The 19,031-nt window shown below is 36.1% G+C and overlaps 1 protein-coding gene across 1 annotated transcript in view; it reads left to right on the plus strand.

Annotated features, from left to right (window-relative positions):
• Window positions 1-214: 214 nt before the first annotated feature.
• LOC135206970 (protocadherin Fat 1-like) overlaps window positions 215-19,031 on the plus strand; it is a 44,788-nt gene continuing 25,971 nt past the window's right edge. Inside the window, exons 1-9 of the mRNA XM_064238527.1 lie at window positions 215-351; window positions 11,978-12,106; window positions 13,086-13,270; window positions 13,444-13,664; window positions 16,856-16,978; window positions 17,126-17,266; window positions 17,648-17,872; window positions 18,085-18,205; window positions 18,557-18,778. Of these exons, the coding sequence (XP_064094597.1) occupies window positions 11,979-12,106; window positions 13,086-13,270; window positions 13,444-13,664; window positions 16,856-16,978; window positions 17,126-17,266; window positions 17,648-17,872; window positions 18,085-18,205; window positions 18,557-18,778 (1,366 nt within the window). The 5' untranslated portion in view covers window positions 215-351; window position 11,978. The remainder of the gene's footprint in view (window positions 352-11,977; window positions 12,107-13,085; window positions 13,271-13,443; window positions 13,665-16,855; window positions 16,979-17,125; window positions 17,267-17,647; window positions 17,873-18,084; window positions 18,206-18,556; window positions 18,779-19,031) is intronic.

Here is a 19,031-nt window from a genome sequence, read left to right on the forward strand (position 1 = left end):
CAATAGCTTTTATTTCATCTTAATAGTGTATAAACACGAATACCAATACGTAAAAAATCTTAAGGATACTGATGTTATGTATTAGATATAAGAAATGTTCTATTATATCCATATAATTTTGGAGAATAAATGATTTAATAATTTTCAAATTGGCACGACTCTGAGAGCGTCACCTCTAAACTTCTCAAGACTTGCTCCTCCAGAATTCAGTGTAGGCCAAAGAGTGTTCAAGTGTAGATGTTGACCAAAGTGTGTTGAGCTTTCCCTGCGTAATTTGACGCCCAAAAAGCTAAACTATGTGACCTGGAAGTGCGTGGAATATATCGTGAAGTGTAAGCGAACCAAATTCGAGTAAGTATGTTGGTAAAAAGTGTATTATTAATAATTCTTTTGGAGCTGGATCGAATAGAAAGGCGTTTGGGAGGAAACTGTCAATACGAGTCGTGCCCAAAAAAGCCTTCGTGTAGATGAATCATACAGGCTCGCGTATCCATGAGAAAATTGATCACATATCTAATCGAGTTGGGAACCATAACGTTATTTGGTAGTCATTTAACCGTAAATCACGTAATAAAAGCTCTTAAGTTGTACGTATGACGGTATGAGTGATGAATTTGTATGTGGGTTCCGTCGGCTGAGATAGCTTTCTCCCCTCCCCCGAACTCACCTGTTCCGTAGGCCTACAGGTATGCAGCGTTACGTTAGGTAACGTATTATACGCTGTTCTTTTCTTAGGAGCTGAAGTTGCGTATCTGCATTATTTGGATGATAATTAAATTATATTGATATCTTTTATCCCCCGCTGTGACATTGAGGTCAAGGACGCAACCTAACTTAACAAAAATACATAAGTATGCAATGTAGTATACCTTTACATTTGCTTCTTACTTACATGCCTGTTGAAATCACTACGGAAGGCCTCTGGGTTATGCAGCGTTTACGTTTAGTAAACGTATTTATACGCCTGTTCTTTTTCTTAGGAGCTGAAGTTTGCGTATCTGCATTAGTTTGGATGATAATTAAATTAAATAATTGATTATCCTTTTATCCGCCCCCGCTGTGAGCATTGAAGGTCAAGGACGCATCCAACCTAACTTAACAAAAATACATAAGTATGCAATGTAGTATACCTTTACATTTGCTTCTTACTTACATGCCTGTTGAAATCACTACGGAAGGCCTCTAGGTATGCAGCGTTACGTTAGGTAACGTATTATACGCTGTTCTTTTCTTAGGAGCTGAAGTTGCGTATCTGCATTATTTGGATGATAATTAAATTATATTGATATCTTTTATCCCCCGCTGTGACATTGAGGTCAAGGACGCAGACCAACTTACAAAATTACCGAAGTATGTAATGTAGTATACCTTTACAGTTGCTACTTACTTATATGCCTGTTGAAATCTCTACGGAAGGGAAAACTTACTTGAATAGACGATTTGATTTCCTGCCGCATCCTAATGATTAATTATTGTATATAATACTTCAGCTATTATAATTATTTTGAATTTTGTTAAATTTGGTAACTATGATGAAGCATCGGTAATTAACTGTGCAGTCGTTGTAGTCTCTTCAGTATGCTTATTATCAGTAAAATTGAGATCAAAGTGAAAGTGGTTTATACAACATTTTAGCACATACACCTTTTAAAAATATATATGAACAGTAAAGCCTGATAAATTATGCATTTTTATCTTACATAATTTTTCAAACCTCGGCTCCCTATCAAGACGTGATAACCGGAAGTAGATAGGCAAAACTGCAGGTCATATTAGCCTAGTGATGTAAATAACAGTATGGTACAGTATATATCTTTTTTTTTTTATGCTCACGGATGGATGGTCAGTATTGTCATTGCATGACTCTACTGATTTTCGCCTTTGAATTTAGGTAGGTGAATCTCTCTCTCTCTCTCTCTCTCTCTCTCTCTCTCTCTCTCTCTCTCTCTCTCTCTCTCTCTCTCTCTCAATGTGAGAGATCTGCTTTATTTTACCGTCTGTTGATGGATGCTATGGAGTTGCCAATGTGCTCCCACGCGTTCAAGAACTCACAATACCTCTGTGTTCCCACCAAACTTAAACATATTTACAAGCAAAGCTTTTGTCGACATTGTACCATTCTATCTCTAAGGTTTAGTTATATAACAAAAATTGTTAATATGTAAAAAATACAGGGCTATTTTTTTCGCCAAAATATACATGTCATCAACAAATATCTTGATTTCAAAATATATTTTCCATAAAATACACCTCAGATATCACCAGGATAAATATTTGATATTTTTAAAGTGCCTAAAATGTAATGTTTTTAAAGTTTATTTAAATAACGTCTGCTATTTTAAGTCTCCTTGAAACAGTTACATGAAATCAAACAAGCTCTGCAATTAGGATACTGTGGTACTGTGAAATTATTGTTTATCCTGATTTGTCCGAATGTTTGAAAGGGATATAAGAGAAAAAAATGAAAAAAATAGGACAGTTAAGTTATCTTATGAGCAGTTTTTATTTATACGTACATTCTTAGGCACTTGTAAATGCCAGTTTGATTAACTTTTTTTTTTCCGTTGTAATGTACCGTAATTGTAACATTATTTTCATTCTTCGACCTGTAAACTTGAATGCAGTGAAACTATGCCCATTACGAGAGAGTGAGAGAGAGAGAGAGAGAGAGAGAGAGAGAGAGAGAGAATCACAGCGTTCTGTTCATAATGCACATGACGTGGACTGAACTTGCAAGCACAGTATCATTATTTAAAAATAACTTCTCACATAATGAGAAGTTGACAGACTTGATTTTGAATCTGCACCTTACATGCTGTTATTCCCTTTGGGGGTGGGGGGTGGGTGCGAGTACCGCCAGTGCACCTCACGTGGAGCACTGTAGTACATAGACATTTAGGCATTTTTAAAGGTGTTTGCATCGGCCTGTATCTGCACCCAATTTTTAGTTTTTACTTTATACTTCCCTTCTGCTTCCTTTCTTCAGTCTTGCTGTTCAACCACTCTAACCTCATCTTTTGATTGTCTAACCTCATCTTTTGATTGTATTAAGCGCTGAATGGGTGAAAGTGCTCTAGTACTTGTGTTTATAGCCGTATTGTCATAAGTCAATCAACAACGCATGCGGGCACGACCCATTTCTTTTACATCAAACGAAGCCGTTCTTGATAGAATGGCAGAATTTCACCAACATTCGCGTGGATGGGGGACACTCCATAGAAGCCTTCTTCTTCTTCTTCTTCTTCTTCTTCTTCTTCTTCTTCTTCTTCTTCTTGAGTTTCCGCCACGTCTCCGTTGTTGGCATTTATGGCTCTGGGAAGTTTCCAGAGCTTGATCGCTCTTGTGGAACTAGCACTCAAATGGAGGTTGTACGAATATAGCTGTGCCGAGCAAGGCGTTGATGACCTTTTTGAACTCTCTCTCTCTCTCTCTGATAACCCCATCATTTCCGGTGTACGTTAGAGCATTTACCAAGTAATTTCCTCTAGTCATTGTGCCCCGTAGGAGGTGGGTTAGTGCCGTCAGTGCACATCACGTGCTGCACTGTAGACATTACTTAAGGGTCTTTTTTGTAGCATCCATTCGGCCTCTAGCTGCAACCTCTCTCATTTTGTTTACTGTACATCCGTTCATATTCTCGTTTCTTCCAGCTTACTTTCCGCCCTTTCTCAAAATTGTTACCTAGTGCAACTGCTTTGAGGTTTTCCTCCTGTTTCACCTTTCAAACCCTCTTTATTATTAATCTCAGTGCTGAGTGACCTCATAGGTTCAGTGCGAGTGTTCGACCCTCCAAAAATGTGCGTAAGACTGAACGTGATAGAATACCATTTGCGCGCTGAACTTCACCGACGATGCATGGTTGGGGTTAGCGCTCTGTTAGCTAAGGACCGGTGGTCTTTTCTTAGACCGTGTTACGGCTCGTGCTCTCTCTGCTTTCAGTTTTAACAGTTACAGGCGCTTCATGACAGCGATTTTGTATGCGTAATTGGTGCTGGTTTAAACTGCAGGCTTGCTGCTGCCGTCGGTATGCTAAAGGCAGACTTGCAATTTGTATTTGTATATGCGTATATTTATATGAACAAAGTCAGCAACATATATGTTATAAATAACAGTTGAATAAAGCATATGCTTACCTGAACTACGTGAAGTATATACGATTTATAGTGCACGGAACATTCGTGTGAAATCGTACCCTAGAAGTAACTTCGTGGGAAACAAAAAGAGATATTCGTGCTTTGCGATCAAGCGGAACTTTCACAGGAGAGAGAGAGAGAGAGAGAGAGAGAGAGTACAGACAATGAAATGACATAGAAAGCGCGTTTTTCCCACGTAGCGCGAATTGTCTCGTACCTATTCGCAGGTACGGAGAGAAGACACCCAGGGCTGAAGAAATTGCACAATAAAACGAGGTGCCATTACATAGGTCAAGCCTCTTTTGAACTACTACATTAGGAAAATAAAGAGGAATTGATATCTAACGTCTTGCTATTTGTAGATCTGTCGAAAGAGGAAACTAAAAATAGGATGGTTCTACAGAGACGGTCAACTTGTTTAAACACAAGCAAAGCAAAACTCAGATTTTACAAAGCTTGTGTTGCCCTGATAAAAATATTATGATTTATGATTGAATTACTTTCGACCTGCTTGTATAGACGTAAGGTAGACGTCAAATGAACGAGTTAAAGGTAGAAAACTCTTCATTATAAAAAAAACTTTTCTTAAAAAGAGAAAGCGTTGCCCGTTGCATCTTCGTCTCTCCGTTACAAAGCCACATCGATAAGCTGGAGCAACTGTTTTGTTTCCATTTTCTCCTTGGCTGTTGTTACGCAACGGCAAAACTACCTTTGTGTGGTAAACATCACGAGCTTAACGACACGAAAGAGCATTTTCTCGAATAGTTGGCTTCCTGTTATGACAGTCGCTGGAAATTCGTCATTATCTGTAGCATTTCTTCTAATGGTTCCATCTTCGTCTTACTCTGTAAGGTGGATAGTACCGTCAGCGTACTTTGTGCGGTGTACTGCAGCCCATAGCTGCTGCAACCCCTTTCATTCCTTTTACTGTGCCTCCTCCGTTCATATTCTCTTCCATTTCAGCGTGGATGACTTCATAGGTCACAGTGCTTGTCCTTTGGCCTGATTTTATCGCTCCATTCCATAACAGCTTTCGTCAGTATCGTGACGATGTACATTTTCCGCTGAGCGAATGATCAATGATCATCGCTCACGAGGTGTAATCTTGACACACCGAGCGAAGCTATTTATCTTCCACTCGTAATTATTTCGCCAGGCAGATTATCTCGCGATTGCCTCTTAGTTGCTAGTAATCGGTAGTGGCGTCCGTATTAAAATGACATCAGCTTGCGACAGTATAGCATTTATGTTCGTTTTTTCAAGACAGCTCGTCTTGTGGGGGTCGTGTGTCAAAATTAACAGAGCATTTTATAGACGTACTGCAATTTAGTCTCTCTCTCTCTCTCTCTCTCTCTCTCTCTCTCTCTCTCTCTCTCTCTCTCTCTCTCTCTCTCTCTCTCTCTGTGAGTAGTAGCCATCTTGCTTGGTGAGACGTTCCCGCGCGCAGTCTGATTAATCAACAGATATCACAAGTTTAACTTACGTCTAGAATTTGAGAAATATATCTAGAAGTGTTCGTGAACTATCGGTGATAAGATTAGTGTGAAAATAGTAGGATAAAGTGTCTACTAAGTTAGTTTATTAGGTGAAATACTGTAAATCAGAACAAGATCGGCAGTAAGTTCCATTGTGGCGAAAAAAAACTGGCGAAAATTTAGCTTGTTTGGCAGATTCGCAATACGATGAGGTAGCCCGAAGGGAAATGGCATTTCTTATCTATGAGATCAGCAACAGTCCTAACCAAAAAGATACAAAAGCATTCATAGATATAGAAGGATATAATCCTTCAAACTGGGACAAATCAACAGAAAACATCTTGAAAATAATTGAAGAAGTTCCAAATAAAATCCAAGTGGTCAAGAGACTCATAAAGAAAATATACATAAACCAACATATTCCGACAAAGAAAATGAATAAGGTGAACATTGTGAATATCCTAATTGATGCATTAGGAAAAAGAATGCCAAAAGCATGCAAACTGTGTAAGGTGTGGTATAGCATAGTTAATCCACAAAACCTGATCAGAAAATGCTCTGCATGCAACATTCCGACCCATCCACAATGTGCTGAGGTAATGCAAGATATGAGAAAAGATACCAGAATATTTTGCTCAACATGTCTATCATGGATAGACAATGTTATTAAATCAAGATTGAATTTACAAATAGTTGAGGATGAAGAAGAAGAGGAAGAGGAAGTAGAAGAAGAGGAAAACGGAAGAGAAGTAAACAAAACTGGAAATACCATAAAACAATAAGGAAAACAAGAAAACAAGATATAAGTTATGGATGCAGAGATTCTCATTGATACTATAGAGGCAATAAAGCAGCATACTACCGAAAAATAAAATTACGATTTACAACACAAAAGAAAATCCCGAAGAGGCTCTACTCAGATCTACACAATGACGGGAAAGAGGAAAAAATAGACAAAAAAGACAAAGTCTGCAACATTTTGAAAAGAGGGAATTGCAGATTTGGAGAAAGATGTTTGACAAAAAATGTAAATATGCACCCTGTAGTCATGAATCATAATCAAATAAATAATCAATCAAGTAATAAAATCCAAAATAAGAGACAAATAAAGAGAGGAATAAAGAATATCAGTAAAAGAAAAAACCAAGCCATCAACGCGATATGCAGTGATGTCAGCAAAAAATTTCAAAGCCTCAGCGCCAAGGTACAACTCAAGAGATAATAACTGTATTTATTATGCAAGAGGATATTGCAGATACGGAGAAAATTGCAGATTCAGACACAAAATGAATAATTATGATGAAGGAAGATCAAATATTTTGGAAAAGTTGGATTTTTTAATGTCAGAATTTCTGGAAATGAAAAAAAGAACAACATACCAGAACAGGAAAGAGACATGGGAAAATCCTTATTATTACCTATATTAAATGAAGGAGAAAACACGCAAACCATCATAGTGATGAATGCGCAGGGTTTAGTTACGAGTACCTCAAAAAGAAAAATAGTTCTTAGAAGACTAACCCAAGTTGAAAAGAAAATAGATATAATGAATATAAGTGAAACCTGGTATTCCCAAGAGACTGGGAATGATGATCAAATAAAAGGGTTCCAAACTTATAGATCAGATAGGAATCAAGGGGGAACCGCAATATATGGGAAAGACAAAAAACAAGGAAAATATATGATGGAAACATAGTAACTCAGAATGTGAACTAATAGCGGTAGAATTTGAATCTGAAAAATTAATGAACATAGTAATATATAGACCTCCTAATACTAAAGAGTTTGACTTAATAATAGAAAAATTGGATGATATATGTAGAAATCACAAGGACTGGACTATTCTCCTATCTGGAGACTTCAACTTTCCTTTCATAGACTGGAAAGAACGAATAGGAGATTGTGGTTGTACTTATACATATAAAAAAGAGAGTAATAGTAGTGCAGAAGATAAGAGGCAATTCGAAAAGCTGTTAGATATGTTACTAGAATACAACATTCAACAAATAAATCACTTGCCAACAAGAAAGGAAAATACTTTAGACCTAGTATTTGTGAACGAGATGAATTATGTTAAAGAATAATAGTTTATAATGGGAGTATTTCAGACCATAATGTCATAGAATTAACAGTCCATTCCAAAGCAAGTGAAAACAGAGATAAGCAAGAAATGAAAAAGTGGGAAGGATATGGAAAATACAACTTCTACAGTAAAAATATAAAATGGTCAGAAATAAATGAAGAATTAAACAAAGATTTGGATAACATTTTCGTAAGTGATGACATAAGGGTAAATACGGAGATGATATATAAAATATTAAAGAAAATAGTGGATCAAAATATATACCGAAGAAGAAAAGTAAACATCCAGTCATGTGCCATACAGAAGAAGAAAAGTAACATCATTCATGCATACCAAGAGACAGAAGGATCTTGTTCCAGAAAATCAGAAAGTGGAAAAAAGGTCTTGCAAAGAAAAAAATGCATGGAAAGTTATAGAACTAAAAAGTAAGATAGAAATGCAGAACAAAAGATTATACAATCAAAAGAAAATGAAAAACGGGACTTGGAAGAATAAACCCTAATAAACATCAAGCAAAACCCCAAACTATTAAACTCATACGCAAAAAAGATGAATAAAAGAAGAATAGAAATAGGCCCTCTAAGAATTGAAGGGAGATTAACGAATGAAAAAAAGGAAATTGGCAACATATTGGCACAACGATATAAGAGAGAATTCACCCCTAGAATAGATAATAAAGATAATGATATAGAAGTAAGCGACGAAAATAGTGAATATTTAGCTGACATAGATATTAATGAAGCTGATATTGTGCAGGCTATTAATGAAATTAAAAATGGAGCTGCAGCTGGGCCTGATGGAGTTCCTGCTATTTTGTTAAAGAAAGTAGTTCATTCTATCGCAAAGCCACTTGCAACATTATTAAGACAAAGTGTAGATACAGGCACGATTTATGATGAGCACAAATTAGAATATATTACCCCTACATTCAAAAGTGAATCAAGACTAGAGGCAAGTAATTATAGGCCTGTGAGTCTAACATCACATATTATGAAAGTGTATGAAAGGGTAATGAAGAAAAATATTGTGAAACATTTAATAAAAAATAATCTGTTTAATATATGAGCAAAACAGGTTTTGTACCCGGAAAAAGTACACAAACCCAAGTGTTAGTTCACCGTGAAAACATATGCAAAAATATGAAAAGCGGAAGTGAAACAGATGTGGTTTATCTAGAATTTGCAAAATCTTTTGACAAGGTAGACCATAATATATTAGCGAAGAAAATTAGAAAACATAATATAATATAATGGATAAAGTAGGAAGATGGTTAAAAGAATTTTTACACAACAGAAAACAGATAGTTATTGCAAACGATGAGAAATCGGATGAAGCTAGGGTAATTTCCGGTGTGCCACAAGGTACGGTGTTAGCTGCATTACTGTTTATTATGATTGCAGACATAGACAGTAATGTTAAGGACTCGGTTGCGAGTAGTTTCGCCGATGACACAAGAATAAGTAGAGAAATTGCTTGTGATGAAGATAGGAACGCCGCAACGCGCTACAAAGAGACCTTAACAAAGTATATGATTGGGCAGAGGTAAATAGGATGGTATTTAACTCTGATAAATTTGAATCAATAAACTATGGCGACAGAGAAGGAAAGCTATATGCATATAGGGGACCTAATAATGAGACAATCACATATAAGGAAGCAGTTAAAGACCTTGGTGTGATGATGAATAGGAACATGTTATGCAACGATCAAATAGCAATTCTATTGGCAAAATGTAAAGCAAAAATGGGAATGTTGTTACGGCACTTCAAAACAAGAAAAGCTGAACACATGATTATGCTTTATAAAACATATGTTCGTAGTCCACTTGAATATTGCAATATGATATGGTACCCACACTATCAAAAGGATATTGCACAAATAGAGAGTGTACAAAGGTCCTTTACAGCTAGAATAGAAGAAGTTAGGGACCTTGACTACTGGGAAAGACTACAGTCCTTAAAATTATATAGTCTAGAAAGGAGAAGAGAACGCTACATGATAATTCAGGCATGGAAACCGATAGAAGGAATAGCTGAAAACATCATGGAGCTAAAAATATCAGAAAGGAGCCAAAGCAGAGGTAGATTAATAGTGCCCAAAACTATACCAGGAAAAAAAAAATAAGGAAAGCACACAGACATTAATCATCTACGCATCAGCATCGATAATGCAGCGTCTATTCAATGCGTTGCCAGCTCATCTGAGGAATATAACAGGAGTGAGCGTAGCTGTGTTTAAGAATAAGCTCGACAAATATCTAAACTGCATCCCAGACCGTCCAAGATTGGAAGATGCAAAATATACCGGAAGATGTACTAGCAACTCTTTGGTAGAGTAGACATTAGAGGTGCCTCATACTGAGGGACCTGGGGCAACCCGAACAAGATGTAAGGGCTAAGGTGTAAGGTCTAAGGTGACTTAATGTTTCTTGAAACAACGCTGTATCCTTGTATTTCGGAAAAGGTTTCTCAAATTGGTCAGTTTCCTGTTTCCAAACAGTATGAAATATGATTTAGATGAACCTCACAAATTGCTCTGTATTAAGAAGAAACTCCATTTATCGTTTAGTGGACCTTTAAAGTGAGGAAAAATTCTGCTGCTGGCGTGTTTTGGATGCGGATGTCTGAGACGTTTACAAGAGAATTTAATGTTATCTTGACCTTATATTTGTGGCCTTGTTCGTTATTAATTCTAAGTTATCTTCATCAGCGTTTTATTAGTTACAAGGTCAGGTTTTTCGTCTGTTTTGGATTCGGTTCATTGGAGGTTTGCTCAGAAAAACAGTGTACGTATGTGTGTTTTTTTTTCTCATGGTGCTTAAACTTTTGATTTGTGTATTGTACTTCTGTAATCAGTCACATTTATTTACCTCGACATTGAGATGGCAGTTGAACGCAAATTAATAACTTTGTCACTTACGCTGGAAACATATTGTCATTCTCCCTGTTCTCGAGTGTAGGTTTCTAAGATATTGAAATGAAGCATAAATACTAGATTTTGTTCGTTAACATAGTCGCTGTATATAGTCGAATGTGCTGCCACCTGCCTGACATTTACGTTGTTACCGCATACCCATTTCACCAATGATTAATGTTTTCTCAAACATTTTGGTCATTCATATTCATCCAATATTAGATTCCTTTTATATGTCGTCTCCGATAGATGTTTTCTTCACGGTGTAATTTTTGAAATATCCCAAGTGTATAAGTGCCCAATTTCGACGTATTTTGACGCTGACTATTTACGGAAATTAATTTTCATGAGTTGGGGAAGCTTAACTCGAAAATTATGGGAATCTAGCAAAAGATCTGTATCATATTAGTGCAATCACACATTAAGATGGCAGAGAAACCTAAAACTGCAATTCACTACTATGTTGTTCACCACCCCATTCTGTGCAATTTCAGTAAAAAAAAAAATTTATAGTAGAGTAAATTTTTAAGAGAGAGAGAGAGAGAGAGAGAGAGGAGAGAGAGAGAGAGAGAGAGAGAATTAATTTGTAATACCTGATGAGGGTAATTTGTTTGAGTCCTTTGTCATGCTTCAAACCTTGGTTTCTTGCAATCAGACTAAATCACAAGCAATTATCAGGCTCCAGTATCATAATTAGCATCATAATCAGGATGCTACTGATAATTGTAGTTGTGATGATACTCCTACCGGTACTATTAATATCCTCAAGAGTATGTTTAGTCATTATGAATGTTTTTCAGTATTCTGTCATAACGAGTATCATACTTTCTTCATTTCTTTGAAACAAAAACCTATTAAGAAAAGACGCTTTTTATTCGTTTTTTTTTAATATATATTGAAATATCGCAATTCAAAACGGTACTCTTAACGGGCTGGAACATAGACCTTGAGAGTCTTGGAAGCGGGGGGGGGGGGGGGGGGGGGGAGACCCATAAGGCAGCTTATAAACAGGTTTATAGATTGAGCTTTCCATGACATGGGATAACTTGTTTTTCACTCATGATTTTCTTATATGGAATGTTCGCCTGTTGCCTTATTCTATTTGTAATTCTAGAAAGTTTTTTTTTCTTTTTTTTTCAAGGTGCTATTTCCCTTCCTGTGGCCATTTTTGTTTTTACTTTTAGTCTGTTAAGCCATGCTTCTTATTTTGAACTTTATTTTACATGTTCATAGAATTCCACGAGTCAACCAATCATACTTGTATCTTATAAATTCAGGCAATTACCATTTCAATAGTTCCATCACAATTTTAGTCATGGTATATTTGACTGAACATTAAATTCTGAAGATTCAGGCAGTCTTTATTTTTCAAGGATGAAGGCACCAAGTCTGTTAGCCTTGTCAGTGGTGATGCTGACCAGGGTGACAACGACATCGTCCCAGCAGGTGAATAAGCCCCCGGAGTTCCTTCCTGGAGGAGACATGAACAGATTCTCCCTGAGGTAAAGAATTGCATAATTCCTGCCTATTGCAGTTATGTTTATTTATTCCTATTGTGTTAATAATCTCTTTAATAACTGTAGGTTATAAAACAATGTCGTAATAACAGATTATTCATGTATTGTGAGAATTTTTATCCTATTGTAGGTCTACTGAAGTTTGTAAAATTAGAATGTTTTTGCATAAAATCAGTCGTTTTTCAAAGAATAAACTATTGCAGAAATTCCCCTTGTGAGACAAAATAGTCATCCAGATACAATACGTATAGTCGTATACCTACCTGTGGTCCCAAAGGGACAGTGAAAGTCAGATATTAGCACATGGGACCAGAAGGACACTTTGAAGTACTTGGGATCTGTCATGTTTCATGAAACTATCTTGGGAAGACACTGGCTAAACCAGTTTATTGGATACAACAGACCCCACAAATTTACTCATTTCCCTCTATTCAGCAATCTCCTTGCCAATTCATTTCCTTCTATTCAGCAATCTCCTTGCCAATTCATTTCCTTCTATTCAGCAATCTCCTTGCCAATTCTCTTCATCACCAATACCTTTGAATAGTCTAGACAGCAAGTAGATTCATTATCACTCCTGCATTGAATACCACTGACTTATAGATAACTATGAACTGGATTTTAAAGTAGGCTTTCTGCCTTTCTTTGAGTATATTACCCAAAGACTGAAAAACTCCTGTTGACTTGGTGGTTGTCAGTAGCCTGAGGAAATCGCCGCAGAACCAATCAAGAAGAACATAATTCCAGCAGACCTCTAAAAGTTTAACAAGCCACTAGTATAAGCACACTTGGTGTCTAAAAATTTCACTGTTATCATTATCATTATTTTTACAATGTCTTTATTTTGTAATGTCTGTCAGATATCAGTGAGGGTGCCTTTTGACTGGTACCCTAATAGATTATGTGAAAAGGTATGTTACAGTTCTTTAGAAATACATAATGTAAGTTCTTATTTTACACACAGGGAAGACACTCCAGTTGGATCGTCTGTATATACTCTCCAGGGAAAGGATCCTGAGGGAACTGACGTCTCTTTCACAGTGTCTGGTGACCACTTGAGTGTTGATAGGAGCTCTGGAGTTGTTACTCTGGTTAAACCCCTGGATAGGGAAACTACTCCTATGATTGAAGTTATAATTACTATAACTGGTAAGTTAAATATACCTAATAGTTTGATCATGAGATGAGAACATTATGTCTGAACTTTGTCAGTGTTTTACTTCAATTAATTTTCTATCACTTTTTATGTTTACATTAATTTCATTGTTATATACACAGTAATATTCATATTGTTTCACACTTATAAATTCTGTATATTCCAGATGAACGTGTCTATACTTACGAACCAAACACTGTCCCCTTGAGACGTGAAATCCCCATCTTGGACGTTAACGACAACAGTCCAGAATTTCACGACACTCCATACAGCCTTAGTGTCTTAGAATCTGCCTCACCTGGGGCAACTCTCTTTTCCCAGATGAGAATTACAGATGCTGATGGGGGTAGCAATGCAGAGGTTAAGTTAGAATGTGTCAAACAGGAGGTAAGACTTTTATTTCTTAATTTAATTCTGATTAAACTGAGGGTTAAATTAAGCACATCATTCAGGGAGCATTTACACTCTTAACTTGGGGCAAATCCATCCTTCTCTTGCTTTTTGTCATGAAAATTTGTTACTTTTGTAGCTCTTGCTTTTAAGTAATTGGAAAGTAAAGCTATGTTCAGCCAAAGAAACCATAAAAAACCTTTTGTTTCAAGATCTGATTTCATATTAGCCTAAGACCATGTATTGTGCTTCAATACATAATGTTTAAATCATTAGCATTCCGGGATACAATCCACAATGAAGTAAAATCCTCTTGTAGTTTAAAATATATACAGGCGGTCCCCGGGTTACGACGGTTCCGGCTTACGACGGTTCCGGCTTACGACGTTCCGAGGTTACGACGCTTTATCTTAAATATTCAATGGAAAAATCCGTCCTGGGTTACGACGCTTGTTCCGAGGTTACGACGCTGACGCTTCCGACGCTCCGAGTTAACGACGCTTTTAAAAAACGCATACTATGATAAAATCCTTATAGTAGTTTAGCACAGTATATTAATAAAAATAAGTTTCTGGTTAGATTACAACAAAAATTTGAGTTATGATGATTTTCGACATTTTTTATGTCGTATTTTTCATGTTTTTTAGTGACGCCTCATATGCGGAACTAGTTTTCCGAGCGAATGAATACATAACTAGCTTGCGGTGCGCAAAGTTTACCGTATAACATCCAAAAGCGCAAATATGAAAAAAAATCATTGCTCGTTTCCAGTAATAATAACAAAACGAAGTTTCTGGTTAGATTACAACGCAAATTCCAAGTATCCAAAGAGAGACATTATCCAGTAATTTGACCAGAGAGAGAGAGAGAGAGAGAGAGAGAGAGAGAGAGAGAGAAGAGAGAGAGAGATAGAGGAGAGAGCGAGCGAGAGAGAGAGAGAGAGAGAGAGAGAGAGAGAGAGAGAGAAGAGGGAAGAGAGAGGCGTCTTTCCGACGCTCCGAGTTTAAGGGACAGAGAAGTGTTCGTTTCGTTCAACCGGCCTCTGACTCATGCCAGTAAATGTTTTTGTTGATACAAATAATATACTGTAAGCCTATTTAAAGATACGTTTACTTTAATTAGTCTACATGATACGTAAATAGTAATCAACTGTTCTTGTAGCCCTCAAGATTTGGCAAAATCGAAGTATCCAAAGAGAGACATTATCCAGTACACTGGAACCTTGACATACGAATTTAATTTGTTTTTCCGTGTTCCATCGTCCGTTTTATAAAAATCAAAACAGTTTGTATTTTTTTTTTTTTTCTCAAATTTTTTTTTTTTTTTTTTTTTTTTTTTTTTTTTTTTTTTTTTTTTTTTTTTTTTTTTTTTTTTTTTTTTTTTTTTTTTTTTTTTTTTTTTTTTTTTTTTTTTTTTTTTTTTTTTTTTTTTTTTTGCATTTTTTTTTTTTTTTTTTTTTTTTTTTTTTTTTTTTTTTTTTTTTTTTTTTTTTTTTTTTTTTTTTTTTTTTTCACCATTAAAAAAATAATGTAATATGGTTTAAAAAAAAAATCCGTTCTTGCGCTATGAAACCACACCTAAACACAGCTAAATTACATATAATATACACACACATAATGATAAAATAACATAGCAATGTGATTATAATATAAATAAATGTTAATAAAATCAATTAAAAAAAAGAAAGGAATTTTACTTACCATAACGAAGATGACGTGAGGCCAGCAGGGGGAGGAGGTAGGGAAGGGTGGCAGGGAACGATTTGTTCTCTTTTTATTTACATATGTACACAAATAACTACGTAAATAAACACAAATGAAATAACATTGCTAACAATTTTTTATTATTTTATTTTTTTTAATCAGTTCGTAGTTTAGAAATAATGGTGATGCCGTTTGGAAGGTTTTGTTTATAGCTTCCTTCTGCTTGATGATCGTGGATATTGTAGAAGGATTTCGACCATACTCGTTTGCCAAATCGACGATACGAACGCCACGTTCATGCTTTGCTATAATTTCATGTTTTGCTTCCATCAAAATCATTTTCTTGGGTTTTTTCTTATCACCTGCTTTGTCTTTAGCTTTGAGACCCATGGTTAATAATAAAATAGACAAAATAACAAGAAAAATAGGCACAAATACAACAAACTAAACAACGACGTGTTAACATGCAGCACCAACAAACAAACAGACTGAACGCCATTTATCTTTCGCCTATACAACTAACAAAACTCATCGCAAAATCGTATCTCAAATATTTCGTTTGTATATCAAAGCTATATTTTCGCAAATTTTCTGTTGTATCTCAAAACATTCGTATATTAGGGCCAATCGTATGTCAAGGTTCCTGTGTAATTTGATCAGAGAGAGAGAGAGAGAGAGAGAGAGAGACGCCCTTGGCAACAATGGTCGGGGGATTGACATAACGTGTATTTCCTGAACAGATAGGACAGAGAATTGTTCGTTTCATTTAACGGCCTCTGACTCATGGCAGGAAATGTTTTGTTGATACTAATATATAAGCCTATTTAAAGATACGTTTACTTTAATTAGTCTATATGATACTAAATAGTAATCAGCTGTTCTTGTAGCCCTCAAGATTTGGCAAACTCACTCCAGGTTGTACATAAAACTTCAAGAATGTAGTGTCACCAGAGGATTACAATAGTTTTTACCTTCAAGAACCAGCATTCTTTTATGGAAATAACTCCAGGTTGTACATAAAACTACAGGAAACAACATGTATGTAACCAAAGGATTACAAGTAAGGTTATAACTTTTTATTAGTTTAAGACATATTTCCAAGCGTCGTTCCGGCTTACGACGATTTTCGGCTTACGACGCGTCTCAAGAACGGAACCCCCGTCGTAACCCAGGGACTGCCTGTATATCTTGTACAGGATTAAAGCTTTCGACCATCAACTGTGGTCTTGTTCATTTTAGTGAACAAGACCACAGTTGATGGTCGAAAGCTTTAATCCTGTACAAGATATATATATTTTAAACTACAAGAGGATTTTACTTCATTGTGGATTGTATCCCGATTTACTTAGAGGTACGACATAGTACCTGGCTTCTGCATCATTAGCATTGTCATTTGACATGCTGTTAATAATCTTTTGTACCTATTGTGGCGTAATCTTTCCAGGATGTGAGTAGATTTTAAAAGTAAATCCATTTTTGTTCTAGACTCCTCGTGCTTGTGAAAAGTTTGAAATTCGTGAAGCACGTGTCGAGGAGGGTGAATATGTTGGAATTGTATCCCTGAAACAACTGCTGGATTATGAAACAGAACGAAAGTATACCATGGTTGTAAGTAGTTCCTAACTTTGGTACTGAGTGGCTAGTTACTTTTCAGAATGATTTTTCAGTCTTGTGGTTTATTTTTCTGGTGAAATTCACTAAATTATAATTGATAACAAACTAAATGGAATATTGGTATGAATTTCTTTTCTAAAGGTAAGAGCCTCTGATGGAGGGACGGAAAAGAAGCTGAGCTCTACAGCAACCATAGTTATAGAAGTTAAAGATGTACAGGATCAGCCTCCCATATTCCTTAATGCTCCGTATAGTGCAACAGTCAGAGAAGCCAGTCCTCCTGTAAGCATTATGAGTTTTTTGCTGTCATGAAGTATTTTATTTCTGACATTCTCCAGAGTTGTAGCCATAAATTCTTCTACCTAGTGTACAAAGTACAAAGCGATTTCTTTTTTTATTTTTGTTGCAGTTCAAGAGAGCTTGTCAGATCTACCCTAGGAGAGGAAAAAGTTCAGCCACACTCAAGTGATGAACCATGTACTTTATTATGTCTTTCTCCTTAGGTTACTTCAGAATTATAGTCATAAGTCATCTACAAAGTTTACAAAGCCATTCCTGTATTTTAATTTTATTGTAGTTCAAAAGGTCTAGTCAGGTCCTCTTTAAGGGATTGCAGCCACACCTAATGATAAACCTGTTGCCTAATTATGTCTTTCTACTCAGGGTACACCAGTGTTGGAAGTCCATGCAAGAGACGGTGACCTGGGAGAACCTCGTCCCTTGACCCTCACTTTAGAAGGCGATGACTCTGGGTACTTCACCTTATCCAATATAAAAGCACAGCCAGATGGATCCTTAACTGCTAAACTGTCCACCTCTGAAGTAACTTTGGATAGAGAAGACCCTTTGATTCTCGACAATGGAGGCCTTTATACCTTCAGTGTTAGGGTATGTTGTTTATTGTTGTTTGTTTCAATGATTGTGATGCCAGTTTTAGTAATCATAAATCAATCAATCAGTCGCAATGATTTTTAGTAACTGGTTATGCTTCGGTAAATTTAAACTTTAAACTTCTCACATAATATTTTTTATAGATTATTGAGGAACCTCAAAATTGTATGTCATACAACTTAAGCAATATTTCCATTCTTTATATTCAGGCTCAGGAGAAGGGAGGGCAAGCAACTGTTTCTCAAGTAACTGTAGTAGTGACTGATGTTGATGATCAACGCCCAGTCTTCAGCGAGAATGAGATTCAAGTCACTGTTCCAGAGGATATTGGTGAATATGATGTCTTGTTATTGGTTAACTTAGTTTATTTACTTAATTATACATGTATGTGAAAAATAATTGATGTTAGCTTGAATGCTTTCGTAATGATGGCAAGATCAAGGAGAATATACTGAATGTAGTGATTGCAGTATCTGTGATGTAATATCCTTTCATGATACCTTGGTACGTATTTATCTTCCCTAAATGATAATTTAATTGACTTCTTGTAGGATAATAATGTTAGTATTTAGCTACATTCCACTTCCTATTTCAAGTGACCTATGTATAAGTTCAGGTAATAATTCATGACAAGCTTTGTTGACTAGGTAAATCATTTGTTTTTTATTTTCTGATTTACAGCTAATGGGACACCCTTACCAGGCCTGAATCTAGTTGTAAGTGATGGGGATGTGGGAGAAAATGCACGTTTTTCTCTTGAAATAGAAGATATATTTGGCTCGAAAGGCGTGTTCTCCATATTCCCCGAGACAGCTGTTGGGAGAACTCCAGTTATCATCAAAGTGGCTGATTCTTCAAGACTTGATTTTGAAAATCCTGATAATTCAAAGTTTCTCTTTAAAGGTTAGTGACCTTGCTCAGGTATTCAGTACACTATTTAAATGGAAAATATAAATTTTAGCATGCACATCCATGACCTTACATAGATTTATGCTTTGATTCAATAGAAGAGAAAAAATATCCATCTTACAAAGTGGTACTAGACACGCCTTATGAGACATTACTTTTAGCAAGCTAAATTCCTGTATAAGAAGACCTCATAGAGTAAGTTAACCATTTTTGAGTGGTCATTCTTCCTTCTCTAGGTTGAGGTTAT

Source organism: Macrobrachium nipponense, chromosome 31, assembly GCF_015104395.2.
Source record: "Macrobrachium nipponense isolate FS-2020 chromosome 31, ASM1510439v2, whole genome shotgun sequence".
Taxonomy (NCBI): Eukaryota; Metazoa; Arthropoda; class Malacostraca; order Decapoda; family Palaemonidae; genus Macrobrachium; species Macrobrachium nipponense.